A 27,183-nucleotide genomic window follows, 5' to 3' on the forward strand; every position below is an offset into this window, starting at 1 on the left:
TGATTTTAGAAACTCATGCAAAAAGATTTTCCTCTTTCTTTTTCTTGACTTTATTCTGTGCAAATGCTTGGTGTCATTTCACTCCAAAGAATATAAGGATCAGAGGACTTTGAAAACTGACAGAATCTTGCATGTGAAGCCGTAGCCGTAACAGAAGCCTGAATTAAAGCAAAAAAAAACTCACTCTGCTGACTTGACATCTGGCAGGTTACTTGCTTGTTGGGTCGTTTCACCATCATGTCGTTCAGCCGATGAGAGACAGGGTGCCTGGTAATATCTCACCGTTTTATGGGCAGATTGGTGGAGCCCAGCTCGAGAAACAGTATTAGAACAGAGTAACAGAAGGAAAGAATTACGCATTAAGCCATGACATCTTCCCTACTTACCTTCAAGCAGCTTGGTTTGCAGTCCTAATGTGGAGGCTGTAGAACGAATGAAACTTGGATCTCAAGGGTTATTGAATTATTAAAAGCTTCTGCAGAAGCCTTTTGCTTCTGACTATTAACTCAAACTACAGATTCACACCCTGTGATTGAAACTTGTGGCAAAACTGGTCCTACCTTCAGCTGAAAGTAACTGGTCCACCCATCTTCACATGCAGGCTTTTCTGCACACTGTCATTTACTGACCACACCCAAGGGCTTCCTTATCAACAGGACTAATCTACTGGATCTTAATAACAATAATAATTGATACTTTATTAACCCCTGTGGGGAAATTGTTTTTACGCCTCCCTCAACTGGCTCTTTGTGGAGTAAGTTGTCTGTGAAGGGCAGCCACCCGTAGCGGTGCCCAGGGAGCTGGGGGTTAAGGGCCTTGCTCAAGGACCTGCAGACATGCTGAGGCTTGGTTTGAAGCAGTGACCTTCTAATTACAGGCATACAGGCTTAGTCCACTGAGCCACATGCCCCAAATGTCCTGGAGGACATTTCCAGTCCAGAAAGTATAAGTCCAGACCAAGATTTTGTGTCAACCAACCAGATGAATATAGTCACAGTGTATTCAACTTTTTGCCTAAAATAAAATCTTGGTCTGGATTTTTATTTTCTGGATCAGAAATGTCAACATCTGCATAACTGTGACAAAAATGAGTGAGATACAGAAAAAAAAACCCCATCTGACACATTGTATACATATGTTCTTTATTTCATTAACAGAAATGGTGTCCAGACAAAAAAAAAAAAAATCATTTATATAACACTACCGTTTGAAATGAATGAAAATGAGGTTGCACAATACTGTATTTACAATTGGGGAAAAGTAATTAAATTTAATTAGGGTTATGTAGCAAAAAAGTAAAAAGTCTAGGTAAGAGAATAAGCATATCACAGCTATCTCAAAATCGACAATATTAACACAAAACAGTCATCTAAAAAAAAACCAAGAGAAAATAAATGAACTACAAGCTTAAGAACCGTTAACATTTAAAAAATGGTGCACCAAAACCTACTAATACAATAATCCATATAATCTGTGTAAAAAGCATGTAGAAAAAACACCTGATGTGGTTGCTGATACAGCCATTGACCAGTTATGAGAGGTATGAACATTTCACAGGTAGATAAGTGTGAGAAAGTCTATACTGTTGACTCAGCAAAGGGGCACAGGCCCTTGCATACACTTCACTTAAATGTGAATTATGGCCTCTGTAAAAGTCTAAGGCAAAAATTAGAGGTGCACTTGTATCCATAGTAACACGCCGCCAGGGGATCAGGTAATTTGCAAGGTAAAACGCATAGTAAAGAGTGGCCATTTTTTTTTCAGTTTTGAACACGCTTCCAAGAGCGGAACATTCGACCCGATTGAATTTCATTCTATATACAGGACTAGTCAACTGAATGCACAACACGCGATGACTCTAGTTTTGTAAACATTATCGTTTTTTCGTCCTCTATACATGACATCAACCTGTGCGTTCGCTCATATTTCCAAGAATTATAAAGTACTGCAAATAATGAAGAATGACTCCTCTGGAAAGCCAGTGTTATTTCTCAGAAGAGAAGCAGCGAATATACAAACACAAAGTCCAACATAAAACGCTAAGAGCATCACTTTAATTCTGCCAATCGGCGATTACAGCTTTCAAAAACACGGTGCGTCATCCGTCAGGTCGAGCGTCTCTGTCCGCGGCCAGACTGAATTCTCATAAATGTCCGGCTCAGTACTTCGGCACCCGAGGCAAATCACCCATTTTGGACATCTACTAGGGTGCGTCACCTTAGATAGCTGAAGAAGGCGGCCATCCATACTGTGCATGTCTGATCTACACTAGTGACAATGACTTGGAGATGGCTACATAGAAAAGTCTGAGATATGGTATAACTGAATGAGGAGAATACCCAAAACAAAAATTCACTAAATGCTATGGCAGAAGAGTCAGAATGTGGAAAAAATTGGCACCCTGAGACGATATCAAAGAACATGTTTAAAAAAAAAAAAAACTTCACGGTAGAATCACCATAAAAGTCAACATATTACTGAGATGACAGTGCACAAAAGCTTATTAGACTTGGGCATGGAGTCAGATCTGACCAGGTAGTTGTCAGTTGCCAAGGAAACGGAGTGACAGCAGAGCGCAGAGGGCTGGGCAGGAATGTGTGCTCATTCAGCCATTGCAGGAAAGTCCCCATAAGAAAGAGAAACACTCTCACCCGCGCAGAAAGCACAGCGGACGTGACTCCAGGTGTGCATTTGGTACAGTAACGGGATGGATGGGAGTGATGACATGGAGAAGGGACTCAGCACAATGCTACAGACAACGCTAACTGTGCTAAACATGGAATATGGATGAGAATGACTATCTACTGCAGGAACCTTAAAGCGTTTATGAAAGTGACAGCAGCCGGTGCAAGGCTGCCCCTTCATTTTTGCTGTCCTATTTTGAATGTGCTTTTCATCGCATTTACTTTCCATGTCACCTTTGAGGGGAAAAGTTCAAAGCCAGGGCCAGCAGGGGGCGCCCTGCGTGTTTGTGTGTGTGGTGTGTATCTGACATCGTTCGTCATTTCCTAACTTTTCACCAAATGATGGTTTTCATTTCCACTAAACGCGAGTGTGGTGGTAACATCAGAAAAACACAAGAGAAATAAAATAAATTAGAAAATAAAACAAAGGATACTCACGATCACATTCCCTCCATTAAAAAATTCTCTCAACAAGCGAAAACACACATACATGCGTGCGTGCACAGATACACACACACACACATTCAGACTCACATACACATGCGCAAACTAAGAAAACTGGGTAAGTGAGCCAAAGTGAGACAGAAAGTCTTTCATTTGTCTTCTCAGAGAACTTGAATAAAGATGTTCTTCTCTGCTCCTTTACCTTTTACACTGAGACAATATTCACCCAAAAATGACATTCTCTCTGAATACAGTACCATCAGTACAGGCTTCTAGCTGAAACCCTGCACGTCTCTCAGTGATCTGATTCTGCAATTCCTGTTTTTGTTTTTGCAAATATCAAGACAAGGGAGACTAAATATTCATCTGTGGACTACAGACCTAGAAAACGCAAGACAAGAGAAATAATACAAGGAACATGCATTCCCACTGCAGAAATAGGTTTTTAACAAAATTTACAATTAGGGAAAAATATGACTATTTCACATGATTGTTCCACTATCTTTTCTTTTAAAACAACATCTAACTGACCACAGGGCAAATGAACTCAGTCCTTAATTAGCTTATTCTATCCTCAAACAAATACAAACACAAATACTCAATATCTCCACAGATTGCAACAGCTGTGTTCCTATTCTGGAATTTAAATAGTTTGCATTTTTGAATAAACTCTTTTTTCATATTAGACACTAAAAGACAACATAAAGAGAATAGCACACCAATTCTTTAGAGGTAAAACCTCTGATGCCAATTTAAGTGCTTTAATTTTCTACCTTTCTGGGAATTTGAACGGAGGGTATACCCCTCCTCGAAGTGCTTACTGGTGTTGCGAGTGCCTAGTGCGAGATAGAAAGTGCCAGAATCTAGACTGAAGTCTGTGGAGATCTACATCCCTACATAATGTCTAAATGGAGAGCTCGTTTCCATTGTAAATGGCATCAAGCAGTTCATCGCCTCCCAGTGGCATTCATCCTTAACATCAGGACATTTAACACTGATGAAATTTCCCACCACTTTTCTTAAGAAAAGGATTTCTCCAATACATATTATAGCCTTTAAAACCGATGAGGAAGAAAGACATCTCAACACATTCCAGAACTTTCTCTCAAGCCAAAGCTGCTTCCATAAGTTAAAAAAGATTCACATAAAATCAAATTGAAAGCATCCACTGTTTAAAAACATACTTCCTATTGACCTCTTCATCAACATCCAATTTGTAACTGATAGGAACATGCAATGGGCTCCGGATCCTATTTGTGTGAATATGCAGTGTGTGCGTGGGTGTTCATGTACGTCTTTGTATGTCTTTGCATGTGTGTGTGACAAGCTGATTTCCTGAGTTTCAGAATACTCCACTTTCAATCTTGACAGGAAACAGCCAAATAATATTTTCCAGCAGCAAAAGATGTTTGATGAAACCCAATGGAAAAAAAAAAACATTAACCACTACCTGTACAATTTTACTGTGACAAATGTCACCATGCTTCATATTATATACAATACAGTTCTGGACAAACGAGCACTTAAATATCAACTGTTAAAAGCGCCCATAAACAATGGTATTGCTGATGTGTGAGGACCTTAGCTATGTGACCACGTACCAACACTTGTTTCTGTCTTTTTTCAGTTTCAGCACTGCAGAAGGCAAGAGAGGAATGTTTAGGTACAAACGTCTGTACAATATACGTCGGGAGTTCCAGTATCGAAACGCTATAAATGAGCTGTACAGGAGAAATTTTTGCATATGGACACGTACAGTCTTGGGGCTGTATAAAATTCCCAGTGTACAGAAGTTGTACTCTTATTTTCATGAACAATATTGAACATTCAGAAAACATTTCCTGAGACTGAATTGCTGTGACAAGGGCCATTGAAAATGAAAGGGAGAGAAGGAGAGAGAGAGAGGGAGAGAAAGAGAGCGAGAGAGAGAGAGAGAGCGATCAGAGCTGCATGGAGGATTTCAGCTTTGAGATGTGAACTGCCCATCCCTGTTGTGAAAGTGTAAAACACAAAGGCAGTGTTTCCACTGCAGAGGTCACAGCCGGGGTGTGGCGGGGTAGCACCGTCAAGAGGAAGTTCTGTGAGAGGATCTCACAATGTCATGGTTTGGAGGAAATACCTGGAGATAAGTATTGCTGCTGTTAAGACCACTGTAGTGTTGACCTTCAAAAAAATACAACATAATACAAAAATACAAAACAAAATGATTTTTTTTCTGAAGAACATTGGCAGATCTCGAGAAACTTAACCTCAGGCAGAGGTTTGTCAGGAGAAAATTAAATAAAAACAGGAAGTGATGTCACCGTCACTAGGTGTACTCCTTTCTGGGCTGTTCGTCAGTGGTACATTTATCGGTCATTTCCTGGCAGAAATCGGTGACTGTCTGGTTAGTCTGTTCGAAGGTCAGCCCTGACTCCAGGTACACGGCCGACTCTCGACCTTCGTTGGCTAGAACCACACCCCCTAGGTTGTCGGACCCGTTGCCCAGAGCCCAGCGGGCTGGGCCGGCTTCGCTCTCAGGAGGGCAGGGGGACTTGAGGGCACGGGGCTCTGGGGTGGGTGAACTGGAGCTGGTAGTGAGGTCGATGCTGGTGGAGGCAGCGGCAGCAGTGGGGGAGCAGGCAGTGGGGGATGTGGTGGTGGCGGAGGGCTCGCTGGGCTGCAGCACTGGGCAGTAGCGGTGCAGTGACTGGACCTGCTCTGGACTGAGCTGCACATCCCGGTATACCTCCTGCGACAGGCAGGAGAAGTTCTCCCATAGCTCACCCATGCAGGCCTCCAGCTTGCTGCGCTCTGTCAGTAGCTTGTCCTTCTCAGTCACCTGACAAGGAGTCACACACAGGAAACTCAGTGTCATACTGCTGCAAGACATCACAGGCTAACGAAGCTACAGGGTCACACAGCCTAACACAGCTACAGGACATCACAGGCTAACGAAGCTACAGGGTCACACTGCCTAACACAGCTGCAAGACATCACAGGCTAACAAAGCTACAGGGTCACACAGCCTAACCCAGCTACAAGACATCACAGGCTAACACAGCTACAGGACCACACAGCCTAACACAGCTACAAGACATCACAGGCTAACACAGCTACAAGACATCACAGGCTAACACAGCTACAGGGTCACACAGTCTAACACAGCTACAAGACATCACAGGCTAACACAGCTACAGGACCACACAGCCTAACCCAGCTACAAGACATCACAGGCTAACACAGCTACAGGACCACACAGCCTAACCCAGCTACAAGACATCACAGGCTAACACAGCTACAGGACCACACAGCCTAACCCAGCTACAAGACATCACAGGCTAACACAGCTACAGGATCACACAGCCTAAAACAGCTACAGGACACCACAGGCTAACACAGCTACAGTATGACACAGCCTAACACAGCCATAGAATGACACGATTCTGCTTTTCACAATTCTGATTTATAATTCGGGTCTTTGTTATTCTGGACATCCTCTGCCAGCCCCTACAGGATGGGCTCCCCCTTTGAGTTTGGTTCCTCCCAAGGTTTCTTCCAATGACACCGGACACCGGCATTTCAGTACTATACAGACATTTATTTACACCGACAATTTGATGAGCAGATTAGCAGCACGCCTAAAATATCAATGATAGCCGTATTGTGACTCCCAAAAGTTAATCTGTATAAATTTGACGTATCCTTATGTTAAATGAACACATCAGACTTTAAACTGCAAAAAGTACAGTCACAGCACCAATGTCCTTTTAACTTGTTTATCCACAATATCTCCTCTTTTAAAATATGTTGTGGCTGTTGACCTGTACCTCTCTTCACCGCCGCTTCAGCGCTAATCCCTTCCATGATATACTAAAACAGTAGCATGTGGTGCTCTGCTAACCAAATTTAATAAACACAACGACGCACTTAATTCACACAGATTACTCTGTGGCATCCTTGATGTAATCTCTGTGATCTCTATGAGATTACGTCAAGGAGCCCCGGAAATATGAAAGAGGTGTCTGTTTACTGCTTGGTGCCTGACTGAGGACATGGCATGCTCCACGCCACCCCGGCTGCCATGGAAACCAGGGGGTTTTCTGGAAACTGCCTCCTCACCCTGCCTACACCTGCCAGCAGCTTAAAGCTCAGCTCACATGTGCAAAAGATCACTGCTTAATATAAATAGTGCAGAAACCATCCATCTATCCATCCTCAGGCCTTTTGAGGGTCACAGATGCATAAACTACAGATCTAATATTACAAGATGTAACACAGAAGAGTTTTGATAAAACGTTTACACAACTGGAATGAAGTATCTGAGTCATAGCTTTCCTCTGCAAATTAAGGGCTCCTGACAGTAATAACTACTTGTGAGTGAATGCTTTGTGGTGACTGAGTCATGCAGCCACTGTATGTAAGGACATGCACGTCTGTGTGAATGCATGCGCACCTCTATCTGTGGTGTCAGTGTGCAAATGGTGCGAGCGCGTGCGTGCGGCTCACCAGCTTGCGGATCTCGCACTCCAGGTTGAGGATGCAGTCCAGCTTCCTTTTGCGGCAGCGCTGAGCCGCGATGCGGTTCTTGCTCCGCCGCCGGACATCGTGGATGAACTCCAGCTGCTCTGAGGTCAGCTTGTGCATCTTCACCATCATTTGGAAGTCATTCCGTGGAAGATTTGTGATTTGATCGACAGGGAAGGGAAGTTTGACCTGTGAGGGGAGATGTGCATGCAGCTATTCAAGGCTGATCATTCCATTCACTCATCCATACATCCATCCATCCATTTTCCAGACAACTCATGCAGGGAGCCCAACATACAGGGTTGACCTAACCTTCATTTCCTATGGAATGGATTCCAGCAATTTTGGGGGATGTCAAGATATTTCTAGACAGTATGGAAGGTGAATAAAAATTATTTCTTGTGTTACCCCTAACCGTCACTAGGTGGAACCTTTGAGCCGCTAATACCCAGAGCATAACCTCCTGGAACAGTGAGCAGTGACTCATGCTTCGCGAAGCGCTCCAGCAGTGGAGCTGCCAACAAAACCCTTTCTGTGCAAACCGGTTTGAGTGGCAGGTGAGGGGGCCAATCCAAGAAAAACACCTCGCTGTCTCTCTGTCTTGCCTGGCTGTCCTGGATGCCGTCAACGTGAAAGGCAGCAGAGAGAGCGGCGTGCTGGGGCTTGCTAGCCGCACTCGCACGCATGTCAGAGGATCGCTATGTGGAATGAATGCCGGAGCAAGCAGCGGCACCCCGCGGGGCACCGCGCGCTGCCCGTGTGTGCGCGCGCGTGTGTGAGCGCGTGAGAATGCCAGGTGTGAAAGCATCACAACAGCATGGCTGAAACAAAAAGCGAACCGGAGAGTCAAAACGAGGCAAAACTCAGTGCTAAAAAATATCATAAAATAATGAAAATAAATAAACGAGATTTAAGAAGATGCAATAAGGTCCTTTGGAGGAAACGTCAAAGGGGTCAGTGATTGAAAATGGCAATTAATGTGTTCATATGAGCCATGATGAAAGTGTGAAGCGAGGCTGAAATTTATGAGATGTGAAAGTATTTATAAGAAATATGTAAGCGATACGTACGAGATGCATTAAAAAAAACGCCGTAACGCCCTAAGAAACACGCGCGCGCGCGTGGATCGTGGTCAGAAAGGCTCTGCTCTGAGCGGGAATAAGAAAGCGCTGGAAAGGCGCAGACGAACAAAAAGGAGCGGGAGCCCTGCCGTCACCCCGCTAACGTATATGGCAGCGGAAAAACCCCGAGATGGGCTGCTCTTTCGGCAGCAGCTGTGTACACGTCCCCGTGGCCACAGGGCGGCGCAGCTCGTGGCCACCCTCAGCGGATGCTCAGGCTTTGTTTAATGCCATCTTCTAGCCTGGCTGCTTCTCCCTTGATTTACGGCATGGGACACCCCCATCCCACATATTCTGCTGACGATATCACCAGGCCGCGCTGTGTTACCGCCCCAGGGCACCTGGGGGCCACTCACAGCAGCCTCACACATCTTCCTGTGAGTGACGGGGGGCAGGGGGGGCAGAGCATGATTGTCGCCTGACAGGAAGCCCTCCCGAGGCCAAATTAGAGCCCATTTTTGAATTGTGCTGCTCTGAGTGCTTGGCTATCTGACGTGCGGCCAGGAGCAGTGCTGCACGCGGACGCCTGCGACACGCGACTCTGTGGACGGCCGCAGAGTAAACGGGGTGGCAGTGCTGTGATATCAGGGGCTGCCCTGTCGTTATTCAACCAGGCCACTAGGGGGACCTGTCCTGTAACACACTTACAATGACAAAGTGTCCTCCAGCACGGGGCCCCTGCCCCAGGTTCTGGCTCACTTCCTGTTACTTATGGTCCAGAGTGAGACGAGTGACCTGTCTCACTGCGGCCGCTATGGCCACAGCAGAAGGGAAGTGACAGGTGGCGTGGAGGGGGCCTTCTTGGGGGGAGCCCATGTCACCTGGTGCTGTGTTTCACGCTCAGCCTGAGCACACAGACGCTGACCAAACATCCCACTGACCTCAGCCGAGGGCTCATAGGCTGGCAAGACAGGAGTTCAAGAGGCGGAGCCTCTATAGCGGCAGAGAGACCGTGCCTCTCCTGTGTCTTACTGACACACTGGCTGCTGCCATGGTGATGCTTACTAATACTATCACTACTATCACTCCTGCTGCGTGTAGTACTCCAGCCCGCACAGCACGCGGCGGGTAAATACAGCAGCCTCAGTGTGAGTCTATATTAAGCTGCTCTTCTCCACACGCTGTATCTGGCTCTTTTCACAGAGGTGCTGCCTTGACTGTCCTCCTGTGGCCTCTACAGCAACAGCAGCCTGTACTGTCGCTACTCATGAGAATTTACAGCTCAGGATACCTGCAGCTTCCCCAGCCGGCCCTGCTATAAAGGGCCGGAGAATGCCACAGACAGACATACAGAGAGAGAGACAGACAGAGAGAGAGACAGACGGACAGAGAGAGAGACAGACAAACACAGACAGACATACAGAGAGAGAGACAGACAGAGAGAGAGACAGACGGACAGAGAGAGAGACAGACAAACACAGACAGACATACAGAGAGAGAGAGAGACACACACACACAGAGACAGACAGAGAGACAGAGAGAGACAGACAGAGAGACAGACAGACAGAGAGACAGACAGACAGAGACACAGACAGACAGAGACACAGACAGACAGAGACAGACAGACACACACAGACAGAGAGAGAGAGACAGACAGACAAACACAGACAGACAGACAGAGAGAGAGACAGACAGACAGACAAACACAGACAGACAGAACTTGGAATCCACATGTGTCTAAGGAGTACAATGATGAGTGTACCTGAGAGGACCAGTCTATCTTGGGTCACAGTCACTGATCCCTGGTTGAACAAGGCTTGGGTGGTATGACTGTATTACGGTATGCCCCAGGATTTAGACATCCTAAAGGTTATACTGTCGAAAATACAGATGCTTAACTGACAGGGAGCTGCTGTACTGAGATGATATTCTGCACAGCACGTGTCGATCTGCTGGTAAGAAAGATGGCGACTGCCAAGTAGTACAAATAACACTGGATTAGAAAAAAGTTTCTGCCCCTGCTTGGAAATATTTTGGATTTATTACCAATGATGAAAGTGAGCCAGTTAATCCATTCGTTTTATTTTCATTCTACATTCAGAATATTTAAGATTGTGCATGTGAATAAAGATTCTTGAAACATAGAAGTTGCAGCTATTATTTTTTTGTTTTACTGATGGAAAATACAAAATATAAAATGAAATTAATTGATTTGGGAACATAGCCAGCAGAAGAATAATTTGTAAAAAAAAGAATAATTTGTAGAATTTGTAGAAAAGAAATAATTTGCTTCAACAAGGAGCGGTCTCCTTGTTTCTCTACTGCTCAGTTTCCACACTGAGTCCGATTAATGTATCTCTGATTCTGGAGTTTATGGTAGCCTACATGATTTACGTTTTTTTAATACCATCATATACCATATACTGGGGTGAAATGTCTAAAAAGTATGATGGTATGAAAATATAGATACCGCCCAGGCTTAGTCTGAAGCTGGCTCTGCGCCCAGATGACACTCACAGCAAACACCAGGACCTCCCCTTGGTCCCTGAGAACCTGCACAGCAGGATGTGTGGACCAGTGGCCTCGGGGGATCAGACTGGATTGGACGGGGAGTTCTTGGCCATTATCTTTTTGACAAAGACAGAAAGTGCCCTCATTCTATATCCTACTGTTAGGGCTAGACTTCCAGAACTGGAACTGCAGAGCTCAAGGCAACAAGACTGTATCACCGGGGCAATCACACGCGTTTAAAATATTCATGAAGAGAGAAGGTGCTACTCCCAGTGCAACCACAAGGCGATCATAGCGAGAGCAGAGTGCACAGACTGAGGGCATGACTGGCTTCGGAGGCGCCTGACTTCCTGTGTGAGTAACACGCCCAATAAGAGGTTAAGGTACCACGCTGAGGAATACGAGAGGAACTGTGCAGCAAACTGCTACCATCACATGATACCACTGTCAGCTCCACACCTGTGATCACCTGACACAGGCGGCAAAGGGGAGCTGAGGTCATCACCCTGGTCTAGCCAGTCACCAGTGCTCTTTGTACCGACTCAATTCGGTATGTCTTGGCACTGCAATGCTAAGCTGGTAGATGCTGCAACTAAGACTCGTGGACCTTACAGGTATCATGCCACACACAGCTGCTTCAAAGAGGCAATTTAAAGGCTAAAACATAGGCAAAGCAGGAATGTTTTATGGTCAAAAAGGCAGAACTTTGCTGCATAGCAACAAGCATTGTGTGACTTGAGCTGCTGCTGGGGTCGTCATCAGCAAACCCTGGGCTGGGACCAGCTGAGGGACCCAGTCAGAAAAGCCCCAACACAGTCCAGCAGCGCCGGCTCAGCCTCACAGTTTAACAGCTTCCTTCCTGGCCAGAATCCGCTGTTTCCACTCCTTAAGGCAGCCAGCCCTCCATGGGCCGCGCTCACCGCCCACTCCGCAGGCACACGGGAGCCCTATAAACACGGCACGCTCCAGCACTGTTTATTTGCACAAGTTGCTGCAGGAGCAGTAAACGACGGGCATCCAGGAAAATAAGGCAGCCTTCATAAGATATCTAATCACCACAACTGCCATTACGCCACAATAAATTCATTGGCAACAGGCGAGCGTGAGATACGGCTGTTGATCCAGTTAACAGGAACAGTTTAAACAGAGATTAATTCCACTTGTACACATAAAAGGCAAAGGGAGCTGTCGAAAGAGCCCTTTTCCTGAGCTTTTTACAACGCCAAGGCTCTGAATTACCAGCTAAATCCACATGATTTCCAGCCAATGATCTCAGCAGTCATTCACATGACACATAAATGGGGACGAGAGACAAGCGTGATGGAGGGAGTAACGACGCCCCACCGCGGGGCCGTTTCTCTCTCCCCTCTCATCGTGCAGATGCCACCGTTAGAGGCTCCTCTCTGACACGTTACTCATACCATTTAAGGGGGCTGGTTCTGTAAAAGCCGTCGCTATGGCAACACTTCCTTCACCCCACTCTGTTTTCCCACGTCTGCTTCCGCAGAAACAAAGATCCGCTCCCCCGGTGAACTAGATCTGGTGCTGTCGGAAAGGACGGCATTGTACTCCCTGGGCAGCCCTGTCATTTAGTGTGGCTGTCTAAGCCGTAGCTGTCCCACATACACTAACTTCTACAGTTTACAGAAGCACTGAATGGATCACCAGGAAATGTGAAAGTGAAGTACAATTTCTAGAATGACCTGGAAATGTAAAGGTTAACTTGTTGCGATACGTAGGTTTGAAAGTATACTTACTCATTTAGTGCACATTCTACTTATATGACAATTTGCAGAATCTTTCACTACCAATTCACTGGTTACTTGTGTTCATTTGTGTTATATGTCCTTGACTGAATATGTCATTTATATTAATTCTGTTTTTTATATGTTTAAATATTTATAACCTATTTATTTCTCTTTTGCACTATGACCAAAATTTTCTGTGAGATAAAAGGGGGTCCCTCTGGTGGGAGGCATTGCAGGGGGGGGCACAGTGAGGGGAAAAAACAGAAACTGTGTGGGGAGTTTGAGAAGGGGGCAGATCCATTTTGAAACGGCAACCTTCAGAAATATTAAAAATAACATGAGCATATTATATGCCTATACACATTAAATGATGCTAACAAATCAACATAATGAAAACGTGTCCAATAGACCACATACTGAATACATCAAGTTTGTACAGAGGTCTGTATGGGCCACAGACAGCAGCTTTATATGTGCACATGATGTCGTACATGTAACTCATTTACATTTAACTGACACTTTTACAACGGGGATTTGAAACCACAAGCTACTGGTTGTCACTGCAATCTGTTGAGCTACAGGTGAGCTGTTGATACAATATTAAATCATACATTTTATTTTTCAATAAATTCATGCAATATATGGGATGGATGCAAAAAAATATATATATATGATCGGTACTGCAATGCAAATTTCAATGCCCCATATTGGTGCCAGTGAAATGCCTGAGCTGTCAATTGAATTATATGACCTCTGGTGCTCAGGCAACAGAAGCATCACTGCGCCTCACATGCCGTTGGTAGTTGACATTATAGTTGCTCTGATGTCAGCAGATGCCCACTGTTAGCTAGTAGCTACTTTTAAGGTGTGTGAAGCGAAACGGTCCAACACGTGCCTGTATTTCACTCGAAAGGATTCTGACACCTGGACGTTAAGTAAAAAAATGTAAATGATTCCACTTCAGGAACCATACAATGCCTCTGCAAAGTTTGAAGAAGATACATAAAAAATTAGAGTTATCATCTTAATAAAAACAAGTATCAGAACTGCTCTTTTTTGCTATGATGATGCAATGTGGCTTAAATTTTGGGGTGATCTGCCTCAAAATTTAATCAGGTTTAGCTCATCACCCATTCAAGCCTGTGAATCTGTCAAACAGTTTTTGAGTAATTGGCTCACATACCGAAGTGTCTGTGGATGCGGGCAGGTGCTAAAACCATATGTCAGGGCTCCTAGATCTGGCCCTCGATTCCAAATGCAGACCTTGTTTTCAGTTCTCCCAGGTAGTTAGTTTAATAATGACTGATTCAGCGGCTTCACACCTGGCTCACAGGTAAAGGAAGGCTGGAAATCAGCAGCGCTCGGACCTTGAGAACGTGATTTGAACAGGCCTGCCTTATGAACAGGCCTGCCTTATGAACAGGCCTGCCTTATGAACAGGCCTGCCTTATGAACAGGCCTGCCTTATGAACAGGACTGCCTTAAGTATTTCCCAAAGGCCAGAATACAATTAATGCCCCTAATTAGAAGCTGGGAATCTTCTCTGTTGTTAAGAAGCTAATTTAATCAGAGGCATAACTTTGTGTGGAAATGCAGAATTACCGCAAAGCTTCAATTAAAATATCTAAAAATAACGAGAGTGAGATAGATTTCGACGCATGGCTTTCATGTGGTTATGGTCTGTCCTCAGCCAGGCTACTTCACTATAGCTATTCTCCCTGCAATAAACAAAGCACTCCAATTACGGCATGGCAACCCAGGTGTCTAACAGGATAATTGCGGAACTAACTAAGTTAGCAAATTGCATCACTTATATGCTAATCAAATAGCAATCTACTCTAGGTCTCTGACAGGACCCCACAACATTTAAGCAGAAATTTAAAATATTACTTTGAACTGAGGTGAACATCACTCATGTTCTGCACACACACACACACACACACACACGTACACGCACGCACATACGCGCACACACACGCGCGCGCACACACACGCGCGCGCACACACACACACACACACACACACACACACACACACACACAAAGAGCACCTGGCCTCCTGTCAGGACAGGCTCCACCTGGTGTGGATGTATTCTGGGGCAGATTTCAGGAAATGTTCACACCACAGGGTTTTATAAACCCAGGGCCTCAGACTAACCTTTTCTGCTAGTAGCACTGGTACTCCTCACTGACTATTTTAGGAACACTGGCACAAAATTTAGCCGCACCACTTAAATTTACATTCAGTGCAACACATTCTGATTTTTCCCATCCTTTACTGTATTACTGATAAATACTTTGGTGATAAACATACAGTTTACATACAATATTTTATTTTAAAAGAAAAACTCACAAGTAGTGCTTTAAGAGAAAAAAATCGCTAAGCTAAATGGTGCTTTTTTAAACATAAACACCAAAGTTTGTTTCATTGTCACCAAAGGGCCAAGCGAGATTAAGACCACTTATTGACCAATAACAGATCAGAATCGCCCCCAACCTGTGTTGATGATGAAAGCCTCACATTAGCTTTCCAGTCTAATCCATGTCTATCTCACTCACTCACACACCAGTTGGGTACTTTCGGATTTTAACGATTCTAAATCTGATTCAGAATCGACTCATCAAATCCAGTTCTTATCGATTCTTGCTTTTGATTATACATATGACAAAAATTGTCACAATGTTTTAATAACACTGCATGTTTAACTTCAGCTTTTACAAATGTTTAATTGAAGCAGTTATGTAGCTTCCATATTTTATTAAAACAAAAACAGGGTATTTAAAGATAAAATGAAGGAGGTTAACAACCACACTCAGAATCTTGGACGTCAGTTTGCAACTGATGTCAGACAGACTTTACATTTCTGTTTAATCTGCCTAAAGTGGATGGCATGCAGGCCCGGTATGCAGGCCGGTATGCAGGCCCGGTTCTTATCGGTAAATGAGTTTTATCCATAACGCAGCTTAATACCAGGAGGTACACAAAGCAAAATTAATGAAACAATGTTTGAAAAAATATGTGGACTTTCCCTCCACAGCTGCGTGTTTAAAAACATATAACACCCACTTTAAACCATGTTTATTACGCATCTGGCGTACACGTTTGTAGATAAAGACTAGCCTTGGGTTTAGTGGCAGGAAATTTCCAAACTAGTCACTGGTTCTTGGTCTTGACAGAGGAGTATTTTCGAATTAACGAATTAACGGCTTGGGTCATATATAACCAAAATATTTAACAGTAGTGGAAATTACACTGAGGTGTACTTTAAAATGCAACGCTATTCCGGTATTTTGAAATGCCCCATGATACAGTTTCGACAAACGGAATTACCGCGGTATGCCGTGGTGCCATTATACCGCCCAAGCTGTGTTCCTTCGGATCGGTATCGGCACTGATCCAGACCTTTTTGATGGATCAGGTCTTGGCCATATGTGACCGATCCACGTCTGATACTTATTTAGTTTTTGGCAGTTTGTATTAAATCTATTTGGACAATCAATTGCATGACAGCTCTTTCCCATTTTAGATGTTTTTTGCGGCATTCAAGCTGAACACTAACGCTGCCACTCAGTTTTTTTGCTACTCAGTGGGTATGAGTGTGGTGAAGTTAGTTCTAAAATAAACAGCACTGGATACACCTTCATGGACTAGGATTGTGTGTGTAAATTAAGAGCTGCCATAAAAGGGAGAGTGGAATAGAGAGTCCTTTTTCGGCTACATTCGCTCACCTCCGGACCCTGGTCTTGCATGTGGCAGGACTCGCTGTCTCCATCCGAGAGCGAGTCTGACTCTTCGCTGGAGTTGGTGCCATATGACTGCTCGCACTTGATCTTGGGTCGCGCCCTGCCGAGGATGGTGTCCCCAGCCTGCACACCCTGGTCCTGCTGGTCGGCAGAGAGGCAGCGCGCGGCATTGGGGCAGGGCGATGAGGAGAGCTCGAACTGTGGCAGGCTGCAGGGGGAGCCCCCACTGCCATCCTCGGCGTAGGAGTAGGAGGAGCATGAGCTGGAGGTCCGGGTCCTGGTTTCTGAGGGAGGTGAGCGGGGGCACACTTTGATCGGTACAGGACAGCTGGTGTTGGGCCGTGACCGGAAATGCGGTGTGGGCTCCACCACACCACCGCTGCTGGGCGGGTACGCTTGGGAGGTGGTGAGAGACAGGGCCGTGCCCACCCACAGGCTCTTTGAGGCCTGCTCTGCAAGCTCCTTCTCTACAGAGTTGCCCCTGGGGTAGGAGTGCACCGGGGGGCCAAGTTGCTCACATGAAGAGAAAATGACACTCCTGCGGTCGGGCTCCGTCTCCGGCCTGCACACCCCATCACAGGACGCCGCCTTCCATGGCAGACCCCTGGGGAAGCCATCGAGCTCCTTGGGGGATGTCACCAGATCGCCTGTCTCAGTGTCGAAAGGCCCGTAGTCCTTCCGGCGGTCGCCCTGAGCAGCCCCCTTGTCCTGGGGGCCGGTCAACTGTGCGGCGAACAGCTGGCCCACCGTTCCGGCGGGTTTGTGGAGGGAGGCTCGCTGGCAGGGGGGCGAAGGCGCACTGAGCTCCTCGTCATCCATCTCCATGCCGGCCACGCCATCTGGCTCGTCTCCCGACAGGCACAGCGAGACAGCCTCGTCCTCGGTGCGCGGCTCCTCCTTGATGTGCACCACTTCTGACCTGGCCTGGCCGAGAAAGCCACTGCTGCCTCCGCCGCTCTCCACGAACGTGCCGGGAAACCCTGAGGTACTGCTGTGTGAGGGGTTGCTGTTATTGTGCTTGTTGTAGCCCTGGTACTTCCTGTACTTGGGGCAGCGGGGCATGTCCGAGGCACAGTCCTCGGGGACCCCCACCGCGAGCCTCTCGTCGTGGTTGCCCATGGCGCTATGAGGCGAGGTGGAGGCGGGTGCTTCTGGTTGCATGGCCTCATCGTCCGAGTGGTCACCCCCCTCCCGGGCCGGGGGCAGCGGCGCCACCCTGTGGCAGAGCAAAAGGCCGTCCTCCTCGCTACGCAATTGTGCCTCCAGGAAGCGGAAGCAGGAGTCTTCCAGGTTGTGCATGCGCAGGAACTCAGCGCACCGGATGACCTCCTGGATGTTCTCTCGGCTGAGCAGCAGCTTGGCCGTATAGGCGAACTGCAGCAGCGGGCCGAAGCCTCGGGCTGTGACCTGTGGAGGGTGACACAGAGAAATGGTTAGATTGCTGGCGGCGTGGATAGAGCTTCACTACTGAAGTATGGTGAGGTAACCCCTGCGTCCCCAACACAAACTCACTGCATCTTTTATTGGTCCAGAAAGTAACATGGTTCTACAGTGGGATTGCCAAGCCCAGCAACAGAATGCTCCCTGCGAGGTGCCCCAAAATTCTGGCCCCCATGATCTGAAAGAGGGGGATCCGACAGGTATTCCTGATTTCAATCTGAGGAAACATGGGTATGCTTAAATTTGCAAGGGGGTTTGGGTAGGGGGGGGGGGGTTCCCAACTATAAAATTTGTAAGAAATATTTATGAAAATAGGAGAAAAATTGCAAAATGCAATTTAAAGAATTATTTTTTAGGGAGGCTGAAGTCCCCTTAAAGAAGGTTAACTCAAAAGCGGTCACTGTTTGGGGGGCAATGCCCCCGGAATGCCCCAGGATGCTCGGCTGGCCACCAAATCCTCTCCCCCCCCCATTGGCAAAAACTGGCAAAAATACTGAACAAAGGGTGGGGTGACACAGCAAGGCTCAAGGTGCCATGGCTGACGCTAATCATGGCACCCAACCTGAGGGCAGTGCTATTAACACGCCGGCAGAGAGCACCACCGTGACCAGCGGCGCGTCACATGCCCGGCCTCCCCGACCTGAGGGCAGTGCTATAAACACGGCGGCAGAGAGCCCCACCGTGATCAGTGGCGCGTCACATGCCCGGGCTCCCTGACCTGAGGGCAGTGCTATTAACATGTTGGCAGAGAGCACCACCGTGACCAGCGGCGCGTCACATGCCCGGCCTCCCCGACCTGAGGGCAGTGCTATCAACACGGCGGCAGAGAGCCCTACCGTGATCAGCGGCACGTCACATGCCCGACCTCCCCGACCTGAGGGCAGTGCTATTAACACGCCGGCCGAGAGCCCCACCGTGATCAGCGGCGCGTCACATGCCCGGCCTCCCCGACCTGAGGGCAGTGCTATTAACACGCCGGGCTGAGAGCACCACCATGGCCTTTGCCACATCACCTGCCTGGGCTTTAAGGAACCTGAGGTTGGCGCTATTAACGCACTGGGAGAAAGCACCACTGTGGCCCGTGCCTGGTCAAATGCCCAGCCACCTAGACCTGAGGTAGGCACCATTAACGTGCTGGTAGAGAGTACCACTACACCACTGATCTCTGGGAGGGTCCGCACTCTACTGCCCCGCACTCTGCTGCCCCAGGCAGACAGGCCCATGTCAGGCCCCAGGAACCAGGCAGAAAAAATATAGAATCTGCTCTGTAGATTTTTCCAAAGGAAAAACATAGCAGGCTTGTGTGTTTACACCAGAAATGCAGACCTAATCTGAAACTTTACTAAAAAAAAAAAAAAATTCAAATATCCTTAGTGATTACAGCTGGTGGAATTAATAATTACAATTAAAATGCCCAGCACATTTCTTGAACTGCTAAAGACTGTGCTTCTGTCAACTGGGGATATTCAAAACAAAGGAGTGTATTTTAAGCAGACACAGCGAGTCCTCCGGCAAAGCGGGCTTAATGAGGTTACGTTCTCCGGACGGCCTTGTGAATGGCGATCTAACAGGTCCTCAGGTGCCACAGAGCCGCACACATAAAAGCAGGTCACTTTCCTTTGTGTATCAGGGCATACACACAGTTTAAGCAGCCTGAGGTTCCTCCCACGACGACGGCGAGCTGCTGCCAGATTCTGCCCCTCCTCACCTCCCCATCCACCCCGATGCCTGTACAGCTCGGCCGAGTCCGGTTCCCCAGGACACCAGTGCCAGTGCACCATCACTGCGGAGAGCCTCCTAGCTGCCTGTCAGGAGATGGGTGTGTGCTGACACCTGCCTACCTGCCCACCCCTACAGTCACATGCATGTGTGCTTCGTGTGGTGCTGGGTCAAACCCGGGTCACAAACGGGCCACCCCGCCCGGCTCCCAGTCAGAACTCGACCTGGAGAGCTGTCTGTGGGGCTGAGAGGCGCTTGAAAGCCACTCCAAGCAGGGCACAGGGAGGTGGTGGGGGAGGGAAGGAGCGGGGGGGGGGGTCAGGGTTGGGGAAAAGTGCTGAGCATACGCTGGATCTATTTTCAGCTTGCATCAGCAGCTGCTGCCTGCGGGGGCACATCGCTGTGTGCTCCCCCCCACCATATGCACTACTGTTACAACCAATGGCTACATGAAAGATTGCAACGGGGGGGGGGGGCGGGGGCTGAAAACAACAAAAAAAATCCATACTAGACAGGCATATCAAACAAAAAAGGGCACCAGAGAACAAGAGAAGAAATGGAAAAAAGCAGAGAGGCAGGGGGCAGAATATTGGGGGCGATTCGCAGCCATTAGCAGACAGGCTATACTACCTAACAGCACTGGCTGCAAGAAGAGGGACCGGCGGCCACATTAATCACAGTGACAGATCGGGGCCGCTTTACGCTCACGCCGAGCCCAGCCCAACCGTGCCGTCGCCGCTCCCCAGAACTCACACGGGCGTCCCTGGGAGCGCAGCCAAGACCCTTGGCGAGCAAACACTGCAATGCTACCCCCTTCCACCTCTTACGATGGCCTTTCGCCCCCTAGTGGCAGAGATGCCTCATTAATTTGAGCCGGATCTGGAGGATTCACGCCACACATTTTAAACGAGAGTGCGGTGTGCATGACAACAGAGCAGCTTCCTGCGCGCGGTGGGAAAAGCGCAGCCCCAGTGCAGAGCTGACTGACACTCATGGCCCGATGCAGCCAGCCTGACACACTTCTCTGGGATATTCAGCAGGAGGCTCATCGGAACCCCGCGAAATCCCAGCGGAAAGGTACATTCGGGCGAGTCTGGCAAAGACCCGGCGTGCGCTGCAGCTGCCCGAGGCCTGTTTGGGGATTTCACGGAGACTGATTTCAAAACAAACAAGGCCCTCGACTTTTTTTGGCCTTGGCAGCCAAACCTGTAACGCCTACGCAGAGGAGCTGGGCCTACAAACGTCTCGTTCCCGCAAGCAAATGCCACACCAGGCTTCCGGGGAACGATGGAACAGGATCTGAACTGGGCCCCAGGTAAAATAGAGGCTTTGGGGAGTGCGGGACCTTAAGGGATCGAATCATGGCAAAGGGCAGGATCAGAGATGCGTAATGTGGCATAGCCGGATCCTGCTGGCTGGGGGGGAGAGACACACGGCCTCTCCGTGCCTTGGGGGTGTCTGCCTCATTCGCGTACAGTGACTGCCTCCCCCTGCTGGCACTCTCAAAGACCTAGAAGGTGACGGTAAGCCTTAAAAGCCCTTCTTGCTCCCCGTGCAGGAACATGCCTGAAACACATCTGACTAGAAGATATCTGAACATTACAGACACCTAATCATCTTCCTATTGTGTAACCTGAGCAAGGGTGCCAGGGGGGGCTGGAGCCTATTCCAGGTAGCAGGGGGACACCCGGAACAGGATGCTAGGTCATCGTGGGCACACACACATTTCTTTCTATGGGCAAAACCTTATTCACAACTTGACAACCGTAACCCCTACCTAGTCCTCACCTTAACCATAAGTAACCAAACAAAATACACTTTTAGTTTTTTGATTGCAGTCAGATTTTTATAAAACTGAATTTCCCCTTGTGGGGACCAAAAAAATGGTCACCCCAACTTCAAAATAACAGTGTTTTATCACATTGTGGGGACATCTAGTCCTCACAAAGTAAGGTATACCTGGACCACAACACAAACATGCAGTGACACACCCACACACATTTAGAGATGCCAATTAGCCTAACTGCATGTCTTTCGGAGACAAGAGGAAACTGTCACAACAGAGAAGAGAGCATGAAAACTCCAGATTACAGACGTGTAGAAAACAAACCAGTTAGAACATGAGAGTGAACAGAACAGGATGGACACCTGAATGGAGACACTGGGGATGCAGAAGTTTGTGCGTCAGCTTCAGCTTCTGCAGTTCTGCAGAGCCTTTTCCTGGTGCCAATCATGGCCAGCACACCTGCTTTAATGGCACGTAACACCTCCAAGTCAATGAGCTCGAAAGCTATTCCCAGGGGCTCGGCTCCTGACAATGAGAGGGAGAGAGGGGCAGCAAACGTTCCCTCTGTGCCACACCCAGCCGCACTGAGGAGAGCGTCAGGGACAGTCACATGTCGAGGGCCTGGGCGAAGCCCTGACAAGGAGGCGCAAGTGGCCACGGGAGAAGCAAGGCGGGCAGATTGCTGGGCAAACGAGGCGGGGTGCTTGCACAGGGTTTCATCATCTCCGCGGCGACTTGCTGGAAGTTTTCTCTGGCAGAGCAGCAGGCTGTCTGAGGTGCTGCCTGATTGGACTGTTGGTGATAACAGGCCTCCTTGGCGAGCAGCGGCACAAAGCCCCCCCCCCCCCCCCAAAACAAGCACATTGTGCCATCACTGTGAGGAAGCCACGCCCCGGCCCGCTCTGACACTAAAGCTGCCACCGTTAGCGGCTTAAGCGATCCGATCTTGTTTACATAGCGACCTGGGTGAGCAGCCACTAGCTCAACACTGTTAGGGCCATGATGTCACCAGCCCCCCCCCTCCCCCCACGTGCCCCGCACGTGTCAAGGTCATCCGCCTGGGAGGCGATTCGGCTTGGGGGGGCAGACAGCTTCACATTTCAGCTCCCCTCTGCATCTGCCATCCAGTATAGGTGCGGTCGGCTTCCAGGGGGCCGGGGGCTGATTTAACACAGCGCGACGGGACACGTCCTCTGCAACCAAGTGGAACCGCGCTCCGGGGGTCTGGTGGGAACGGGCCAAGCAACCCCAAAGCCCACTCCTCATTACCCTACTTAGTTCCTACACCTCTAACCTGCAAGGCAGCGGGGAAGTAACAGGACACCGGGCCGGGAGAGGCATGACAATGGAAGGTGAGAGAACGGCGGGCATGCGGCACCAGTGCCAAGGGTGACGGGGACAGGAGGAATCCCGCGGCTGATAACGGCGCCGCTGCGGAGCGTAAGCGTGGGCCCACAGCCAGACAGAGGCTGCATGCTCAGCCAAAGCTTCTGGAGGCACAATCCACACTGAAGGGCCGCGATTGAAGGGAGAAATATCCTGGTGAGAAGCTCAGCACGCAGAAGCCAGTCCTGCTTCGATAGGAGATCGCGTGTTAATGTATTAAAACAGAAAGAATAGCATTTCCGTCTCCATTTTACTGGTTTCTGGTCAGTCAGCTTTAAGCAAAAACAAAAATAGCAGCGTTGAACAGTGTACACAGATTTAGCAAATGGGGTGACCGATTCAGATATAAACTTAAAAGATAGACATCCTCTATATATGTTCAGGAAATGCTGCATTATAGATTTTGACAACATTTCACACATCTCTGTGCCTCTTTAGCTACCTCCCCTAATGTCTCAGGCAGGAGGCAGGGTGTGATTACTGTCCACGGTAAGCAATACTTACCCTACCATAACAAAAAGGCAACCCTGACAGCAGAGATCTGCCAGGGCTCATGAATAATTAACAAGGAGCAGACCTGCATTAAAGATAATGCTGTGTTGTCTATAATGTGAGTTTGCCCCTAAGGTGACAGGAACCCAAAATACAGAGGAAATAATGAATAAAAAGGGGAGGAGGGCCTTCTCCCACAGAATATGATGACCAGCAGCTTTCAGTGTAAGCTGTGGCTTCACGGCAGCTCTCCGCGCACGGCAGCTCTCCACGTGCATCCCCGGGCTGACTTGCACACGAGCATCCTCGTTAATCGCTGGGAAGGCAGGGCCGTGTCGAGAGGATAATGACTGAGATGGCGCTAATCAGGGTGGCAAACCACACGCAGCGGTACTCTGGGAGAGGTGCTAATTGGTGATGGTGTGAGGGCCAGGTTTCACTCTGGCTGCAGTGTGTTAGCGCTACCTGATTCACTGCTCGCCCAGCTTTATATATGCACATGGCTGTGTGTGTGTGTGTGTGTATTATATACATGCGTGCACTTTGCTGTGCCAGTACAGGACATTCAAAAGATTTTTACATGAAGCTTGATATACAGAATCAATTATAATGATTGTTTTTCTTAACAGATGAGATACTGAGGTAATAGTACTAATTACACACAGGTAGTGCAGTATAAGGCTTTGTCTGCTTCGCTAGCAATATGTCACCTCGTTTTCCTTACAATTATCTTTAAATGAGACTAATATCCGAATGGTTCTCTCATCACGGTCACCTAGGTCCTTACTTCCATGTCTGCATTAATGAATGAATGTTACATTCATATAGCGCTTTTCAAGACACCCAAAACACTATACAGAACCAATGGGGAGCCACTTCAATCACCACCACTGTGTAGCCCCACCTGGATGATGCGATGGCAGCCATTCAGCACCAGTACGCTCACCACACAGTAGCGAAGGTGAAGGGGCAGGAGAGAATTCACCAGTTAGATAAAGGGAATGATTAGGAGGCCAGATTTGAAAGGACCACAGTGGGCAGTTTAGCCAGGACATCGGGGTACCACCCTTACACTTTCAGAAGATGCCCAGGGACCTTTTATGACCTCAGAGTCAGGACCACAGTTTCACATCTCATCCAAAGCACAGCACCATTTTTATAGGAGTATCCCTGTCCCTGACCACAGGAGGGGCTTCCATGTCAAACACACCAACACCCTTTCCAGCAGCAACCCACTTTCCTAGTTGGTCTCCCATCCAAGTACTGGCCAGGCCCACACCTGCTTAGCTTCAGGTGGGTTACCAGGTCTGAACTGCAGGTGGTATTAGTTATGACATTTAAAAAATACATATACAGACGTCGACAAATTTGTTGATTCCCCTACAGCTCTTTGAAACGATGCTTCATTTCACTTGAAAAGTGATTCAATTATAAGCAATTGTCTAATGTATACCTGCATGCGTTTAGTATGTGATAGAGTAAACCAATAAAATTGTGAAAAGAAATGATTTGTTGTTTATTTTACAAAGATATGCTAAAATAGTACGGACAGATTTGTTGGTGCCCCTAAAGACACTATTTATCCCTGCATTATAATCATGTTTCAAACTAAGTGTTTAACCTTAATTAGTATCACAGGTGCCTTCAAGCTTTTCATCAGCCATTCAGCCTATTTAAAGGGAAAGAACATGCTACTGTGTTTTTGGTATCATTGTGTGCATCACACTGAACATGGACCAGAGAAAGCAAAGGAGACAGCTGTCTGAGGAGCTCAGAAAGGAGATTATAGATAACAGTGTTAAAGGTAAAGGCTATAAGACCACCTCCAAGCAGCTTCATGTTTCTGTGACCACAGTTACCAATATTATTAAAAACTATGGTTCATGGGACTGTAGCCAACCTCCCAGGACGTGGACACAAGAGGAAATGCAACCCCAGGTTGATCAGAAGAATAGAGCGGACGGTAGAAAAAGAGCCAAGGAAATCATCCAAAACCATTAAAGCTGAGCTTCTAGGTCAAGGTACGTCACTTTCTGATCACACTATCCGTCATATTTTGAATAATATTGGGCTCCATGGAAGAAGACCCAGGAGGGCTCCACTATTGATAGAAGAACATAAAAAAGCAAGAGTGGAATTTGCTAAAATGCATGTCCCAAAGTTTCTGGGAGAATGTCCTTTGGACTGATGAGACAAAACTGGAGCTTTCTGGCCAGTCACATCAGGTCTATGTTTACCAAGTGAAAAATGATGCTTAAAAGAAAAGAACACCATACCTACTGTGAGACATGGAGGGGGCACCATACCTACTGGGGTTAGGGTTTGTTTTGGGGCTGCTTTGCTGCATCTGACACAGGGAACCTTGAATCTATGCAGGACACAATGAAGTCTCAAGACTACCAAGGCATCCTGGAGCGAAACATACTGCCCAGTGTCAGAAAGCTCAGCCTCAGTCACAGGTCATGGGTCCCGGTCCCCCAACAGGATAATGACCCAAAACGTACAGCTAAAAGCACTCAAGAATTGCTGAGAAAAAAAATCAATGGACTATTCTTAAATGTCCCTCCATGAGCCCAGATCTTAATCTTATTCAACATCTACGGAAAGATCTGAAAATTGCAGTGTGGAGACGCCACCCTTCAAACCTGAGACAGCTTGAGCAGTTTGCTCAGGAAGAGTGGGCCAAACTACCTGTTGGCAAGTGCAGACGTCTCATTGTGAAGTACAGAGGTTGCTTGTTAGACCGTAGTACACAGATCGAGCGTAGTACACAGTGTGGATATGTTAGTATAAGGTGTCACTGCAAGAGGAATCAGCACCGAAGGTATTGTTAAAAAAACAGACATCATCAAAGGATTAATATCACCATTCAAGGACGCTTTTCTAAGTTAGGGTGGACAGCAAGAGCCACTATCTGTGGGTAGTTTTTTCCAGCTACAAGTTAATTTTAGCAATAGTTACTGATATAACTATGATGGATTTGAAATGGCGGGTGGCACAGTGGTGTGGTGCTGTCATCTCACACCTCTGGGACCAGGGTTCAAGTCTCCACCAGGGTTCCGTGCTCATGGAGATTGTGACCCTGAATAGGATACGTGGTTACAGAAAATGGATGGATTTGAAATGTTCAGGAATTTGTAACATGGAAATGTCACCAAGTAATGCAGTGGTGGGCCTTACAGGAATACACGCTAAACTCTGCTGGCTCCTCTTGCCCGTGGCCTCCAGATAAACTGCTTCAATTTGTGGGTAGAGCCACACAGCGTGGAGATAGTCATCTACTGAGGCTCACTGCCCATTTGCAGAGCTTTTCAGTGGTAATGTGTGTCCTTCGAATGACTTTACACTGTATTTGATGGATTTTAGCATTACATGTCATAAACATGTTATCCCATATGCACAGGCTTGGGTAATTCAGGTCCAGAGCATAAAACTCCAGACTAGGATTTTGTTTCAACCAACCAGCTGAGTACCCCATGACTGTGATTCTTTATGCTCAACTGGTTAGTTGAAACAAAATCCCAGTCTGGACTTTTACTCTCTGGACCTGAATTACACAACTCTACATATGCATTTTCAATTCATGTCATATTGGAGGTTATTCAAGTCTAAGCCATTTGTACACGGGAACTGATTTTAATCTAATTTCACACTAAGATCTTA

General features: G+C 47.5%; 1 protein-coding gene across 8 annotated transcripts in view; it reads right to left on the reverse strand.

Annotated features, from left to right (window-relative positions):
• Positions 1-5,320: 5,320 nt before the first annotated feature.
• LOC111843002 (transcription regulator protein BACH2) overlaps positions 5,321-27,183 on the reverse strand; it is a 75,847-nt gene continuing 53,984 nt past the window's right edge. For all 8 annotated transcript variants that reach the window (XM_023810196.2, XM_072702872.1, XM_023810193.2 and 5 more), the window contains 3 exons: positions 16,683-18,104; positions 7,617-7,823; positions 5,321-5,949 (listed from right to left, as the gene is read on the reverse strand). In XM_023810196.2, coding sequence (XP_023665964.1) covers positions 5,437-5,949; positions 7,617-7,823; positions 16,683-18,104 — 2,142 coding nt within the window. In that variant the 3' untranslated portion in view covers positions 5,321-5,436. The remainder of the gene's footprint in view (positions 5,950-7,616; positions 7,824-16,682; positions 18,105-27,183) is intronic.

This window comes from Paramormyrops kingsleyae, chromosome 19, assembly GCF_048594095.1.
Source record: "Paramormyrops kingsleyae isolate MSU_618 chromosome 19, PKINGS_0.4, whole genome shotgun sequence".
NCBI classification, from domain to species: Eukaryota; Metazoa; Chordata; class Actinopteri; order Osteoglossiformes; family Mormyridae; genus Paramormyrops; species Paramormyrops kingsleyae.